General features: G+C 34.5%; 1 protein-coding gene across 4 annotated transcripts in view; it reads right to left on the bottom strand.

Annotated features, from left to right (window-relative positions):
* Positions 1-714: 714 nt before the first annotated feature.
* The window catches only part of LOC311092864 (centrosomal protein of 95 kDa-like), a 198,381-nt gene continuing 193,095 nt past the window's right edge, over positions 715-6,000 (bottom strand). For all 4 annotated transcript variants that reach the window (XM_084129859.1, XM_084129861.1, XM_084129862.1 and 1 more), the window contains one exon: positions 715-1,425. In XM_084129859.1, coding sequence (XP_083985985.1) covers positions 1,258-1,425 — 168 coding nt within the window. In that variant the 3' untranslated portion in view covers positions 715-1,257. The remainder of the gene's footprint in view (positions 1,426-6,000) is intronic.

The raw sequence follows: 6,000 nt of genomic DNA, 5'->3' as shown, positions 1-6,000 counted from the left end.
TTCCTCCCGTCGTCGCACTTGTTTCACAGACTGTACTTTGACTTCTGTGTGGCAACTGGGCCTTCTTGCAAGAATAAATACCTTTTAAAAGACAGTTTGACTCAGAAATGTCTCTTACGCAGTGATGATTGTTTAATGAATAGTTTTGCCACAACATTAAACTACTAGTTAGTGAAAAAAGTAATATTACTGTAATGGATTACTAGTAACGCATTACTGCCCAACACTAGATGTCTGAGACAGATTTTTTCAAGAATCCCCAAATCAGTTACTTGATCCAAATACATTTTATTGATCATAATTTATTCTAAATATTTCCCTTTTTGGGATAATATTTCCCTTTACATCAGAGATTGATTGTTTGAATCTAAATTCATAAAACATGAGATTTAATTAATAGTCATGGCATGAATTTACAGGAAATTAACAATTACCATTGCACACCTGCAGGTAACTGATAGAGAGAAGAACAAAAAAAGTAAAAAAATCTACAAAACAAAAGGAAATCCCGCACACTATCAATACTTGCAAAAAATATGCTAGATGGATTTGGATAATCAAACATTGTTCAACTGCATAATTCTATATCATAATTCAGCATTATGGCATATGCCTGATGAAGATCATGAGACTGAAACGTTGCTAATAAATATTTTGTGAAACTTTTTGCAATTGACAGTGTGCGGGATTTCCTTTTTTATTTTTTTTATTTTTATCAATTTACAGTAAAAAGATATTCAAGAAAGAACAATTCAATATTTAGTTTGATGCAAATACCAAAACAATCATGATTGGTGTTATTACGAGACACTAGTTCACACACTAACTCGGGAAGCACATTTAAGGTGAAAGGTTGCTCAAGATTAAGGTCAATAAAGTGGAAGACTATATCAGCAGTGGAAGTGTAACTAAAAAGTTTAGCAAGAAAAACAAGACTGCAAATGTTGTCCTATAGACAAGTTTAAAGTCCAAAAAACCTTCCACTATAGACTGGTCAAACCTGAAACTGACTTCTGTCTGACTTGATGCCAGTACTTCAGGTGCAACATTAGGTGTTCTTAAAAAAATTAAAAAAACAAAGCAACAATATTACAGTAATGTTAATGTTTTACAAGAACAATGCAAGTACATCTCAAACGATTTACACATTAAATTTCATCTACTTTTTTTAAGGTACCTTTCTAAAGATTAGTATGTAAGAGAGATGCATTGGGAATCAGTATCCATCACAGCTTAATTGGCTAGCGATCACTGCAGTCATCTGGTAGTGTACTGGAAAGATGCCATCTGTAAATGTTTCCGTAAGCGTTCCACTTCCAAGTCTCTGAAATAATTATTTTCGTCATTCTGAATAATGATCTTCTGCAGCTCGCCAATCTCTTTCTCCATCTTATTCCTTAACTCTCTTTTCATTTTCTGCAGAGCCTGTTGGAAATGCATATGTTTAGAACAAATTATTTAGGAGGAATACATTTACTGATTGATGAATTAAAAATGATTAAAGTCAGCATAATTTGCAAGCAGTATAACAAATACTACCATTCCCATACATGCCTTATAACAAAAAATCTGTTATATATATGATATTTTATATATAGGATCTCTCTCACACACACACACACACACACTTGTACAATTATTAATAACGATTATTAGCCCCCTATGATTTTTTTTCCCCAACACAAGATTTCTATTTAGGAAACTTGGAGTGTTTATAATACAAATATATTTTAAAAAAATATAACCAAGAATAAAAAAAGTCTACTGGTCAAAATTAGCCCTCTGATGTTAATGGTCAATAGTGTGTCCCTTTTGCTTGATAACAGCCTTTAGTGGCATGGACTCTGGTCTTCAGTGTGCCCCACAGATTTTCCATTGGATTCAAGTCTGGGCTTTGTGCAGGCCCTCGTTTGGAGGTAGGTCTTCACTAGAAGTGAGGTATGCTTTGGGTCGTTATCATGCCAGAAGACAAAACGTCGACCCAAACCAAGTTTTGTTGCAGATTGCCTGAGGTTGTCTTTCAAAATTTTCTCACTGAAACATCCCCACAGCATTATACTCCCAACACTGTTTTTCATTTGATAAACATGTATATCCTCCTCCTCGGTGAGCATTAACAATTCTTTTTCTCAAGTCTAAACTAATTTCTTTGGTCTTTGCCATGATGGCAGTACAAATTATTTTATTTTATTTATTGTAATTTAAAAGCTTACAGGATTAATTAGGTTAATTAAGCAAATCATTGGATAACAGTGGTTTGTTCCGTAGCCGTAGTTCCGTATATACAGTGGGGAGAACAAGTATTTGATACACTGCCGATTTTGCAGGTTTTCCTACTTGCAAAGCATGTAGAGGTCTGTAATTTTTATCATAGGTACACTTCAACTGTGAGACGGAATCTAAAACAAAAATCCAGAAAATCACATTGTATGATTTTTAAATAATTAATTTGCATTTTATTGCATGACATAAGTATTTGATCACCTACCAACCAGTAAGAATTCTGGCTCTCACAGACCTGTTAGTTTTTCTTTAAGAAGCCCTCCTTTTCTCCACTCATTACCTGTATTAACTGCACCTGTTTGAAATTGTTACCTGTATAAAAGAGACCTGTCCACACACTCAATCAAACAGACTCCAACCTCTCCACAATGGCCAAGACCAGAGAGCTGTGTAAGGACATCAGGGATAAAATTGTAGACCTGCACAAGGCTGGGATGGGCTACAGGACAATAGGCAAGCAGCTTGGTGAGAGGGCAACAACTGTTGGCGCAATTATTAGAAAATGGAAGAAATTCAAGATGACGGTCAATCTCCCTCGGTCTGGGGCACCATGCAAGATCTCACCTCGTGGGGCATCAATGATCATGAGGAAGGTGAGGGATCAGCCCAGAACTACACAGCAGGACCTGGTCAATGACCTGAAGAGAGCTGGGACCACAGTCTCAAAGAAAACCATTAGTAACACCACGCCGTCATGGATTAAAATCCTGCAGCGCACGCAAGGTCCCCCTGCTCAAGCCAGCGCATGTCCAGGCCCGTCTGAAGTTTGCCAATGACCATCTGGATGATCCAGAGGAGGAATGGGAGAAGGTCATGTGGTCTGATGAGACAAAAATAGAGCTTTTTGGTCTAAACTCCACTCGCCGTGTTTGGAGGAAGAAGGATGAGCACAACCCCAAGAACACCATCCCAACCGTGAAGCATGAAGGTGGAAACATCATTCTTTGGGGATGCTTTTCTGCAAAGGGGACAGGACAACTGCACCGTATTGAGGGGAGGATGGATGGGGCCATGTATAGCGAGATCTTGGCCAACAACCTCCTTCCCTCAGTAAGAGCATTGAAGATGGGTCGTGGTTGGGTCTTCCAGCATGACAACGACCCGAAACACACAGCCAGGGCAACTAATGAGTGGCTCCGTAAGAAGCATCTCAAGGTCCTGGAGTGGCCTAGCCAGTCTCCAGACCTGAACCCAATAGAAAATCTTTGGAGGGAGCTGAAAGTCCGTATTGCCCAGCGACAGCCCCGAAACCTGAAGGATCTGGAGAAGGTCTGTATGGAGGAGTGGCCCAAAATCCCTGCTGCAGTGTGTGCAAACCTGGTCAAGAACTACAGGAAACGTAAGATCTCTGTAATTGCAAACAAAGGTTTCTGTACCAAATATTAAGTTCTGCTTTTCTGATGTATCAAATACTTATGTCATGCAATAAAATGCAAATTAATTACTTTTTTGAGCTTGAAATAGGCTATATATTACGCCTATGCAGTCTATTAAAGGCTCATTATGGTTTAGTATATATTACTATGGTTTAGTATAAATGTGTGATTAGTCGACTAATGGTTCAAATACTTTTTTACAGATTTTCAGGATTTTTGTTTTAGATTCTGTCACTCACAGTTGAAGTGTACCTATGATAAAAATTACAGACTTCTACATGCTTTGTAAGTGGGAAAACCTGCAAAATTGGCTGTGTGTGTGTGTGTGTGTGTGTGTGTGTGTGTGTGTGTGTGTGTGTGTGTGTGTGTGTGTGTGTGTGTGTGTATGTATGTGTGTATATATATATATATATATATATATATATATATATATATATATATATATATATATATATATATATATAGGACCACATATAGGCCTCCCTTCTATTCTCTTAACTTTGTGGACCATTCTTTTGACTAAGTTGCATTTTTTCCATTTCCATTTGGGGACACCACTTGAAACATTTGTTGTGTTGAGCTATTTCAATTACTTTTGTTTAATTTGTTCATTGCAAACAGCTGAAAGTCTGTAAATTTTGCAATAAACCTGGTTTGCAAATGGGGGCGGAATAATCTTGATAACAATAACTAACTGTACATACATGTATATGTTAGGGTTGCCACCCGGGATTGTCCGTATGTCCACACATAGTTGAATAAACACCTGGATTTTGCAGTGTGGATAATACTAATAGTAAATATAAAGAAATCAATGTTACAACAAGTTTTAGAGACACTAATTTGTGTGTGATTTCTGGTTATCTCCTATGATTTCCTGTGTTTTTCCATTGTGGATTTATTGATTAAAACAGTTTTGTTCTACTCCCGCGTCATACTCTTGTATACGGTCACCGTGACAGTAACAGGTTAAGAATTGGCTAAAAAGTGATAACTGGTTTCAGACAGAATGACTGCTTAAGGCACACATACATATAAAATGATTTCTTTAGAAATAAATAAAATATCATAAAAATATAACATAAAATGTGTTCTGTTGCAAGTTCACATACTTATGTTTTATTGTTGAGATGTCATGAAATCATTTAAATATGTCCCTAATTTTGCCACATTGAAGGTGGCAACCCTAGTATATGCATGTATGTATGCATGTATATATACGGATATTAATATATACATAAATAGTATACAATACCTGTCAAAAGTTTGTAAACATTAATTATTATTTTTTATGGTTTTGAAAAAAAGTATCTTATGCTCACCGAGGCTGCATTTATTTAATAAAAAATGTAAAGGCAAAAACAGTAATATTACAAGACATTTTACAATTTAAAATAATTGGTTTATATTTTAATAAAATTTTTTTATTTATTTTGGTGATGACAAAGCTGAATTTTCAGCAGCCATTACTCTCAGTCCTCACTGTAACATGATCCTTCAGAAATCGTTCCAATATGCTGATTTGCTGCTAAAGAAACATTTATTATTATTATTATCAATGTTGAAAACAGTTTTTGCTGCTTCAGATTTTGGAAACAATGATACAATTTAAACACTTGTGGTAAGATAAAAAAAAAAAGAGAAAAAATTTTCATCAAGGATGCACTAAATTGATCAAAAGTGAAAGTGAAGACATTTATAATGTTACAAAAGATTTATATTTAATAAATGCTTTAATAAATGTAATAAATACATTTAATACATGCAAATAATTGCTGTTCATTGAACTTTCTATTCATCAAAGAATCTTGAAAAAAGTATCACCATTTTCACAAAAATGTTAAGCAGAACAACTGCTTTCAAAATTGATAATAATAATAAATATAATAATAATAATAATAAATATAATAATAATAATAATAATAATAATAATAATAATAATAATAGTTACCTGAGCACCAAGTCATATTACAATGATTTCTGAAAGATCATGTGACACTGAAGACTGGAGTAATAATGCAGAAATTCAGCTTTGCCATCACAGGAATTAATTACATTTTAAAATATATTAAAATAGAAAAGAGTTTTTTTTTTTTTTTTTAATTTGTAATAATATTTAACAATAATACTGTTTTTGCATTTTTGATTAAATAAATGTAGCCTTGGTAAGCATAAGAGACTTCTTTCAAAAACATTCAAAAAATTGTAATGTTTCCAAACTTTTGACAGGTACTGCATTTATTATAAAATCTTGTTAAACAAGATCACGTGGCATTCTCTACAGTTGTAGTAAAAAGTTGAAGACTCCTAGGCAGTACTGGTCTGAAACAAATATTACACA

This window comes from Abramis brama, assembly GCF_963993115.1.
Source record: "Abramis brama genome assembly, chromosome: 11".
NCBI lineage: Eukaryota > Metazoa > Chordata > Actinopteri > Cypriniformes > Leuciscidae > Abramis > Abramis brama.
Note: the sequence above shows the minus strand (reverse complement) of the source record. Positions and strands in the feature narration are given on the sequence as shown.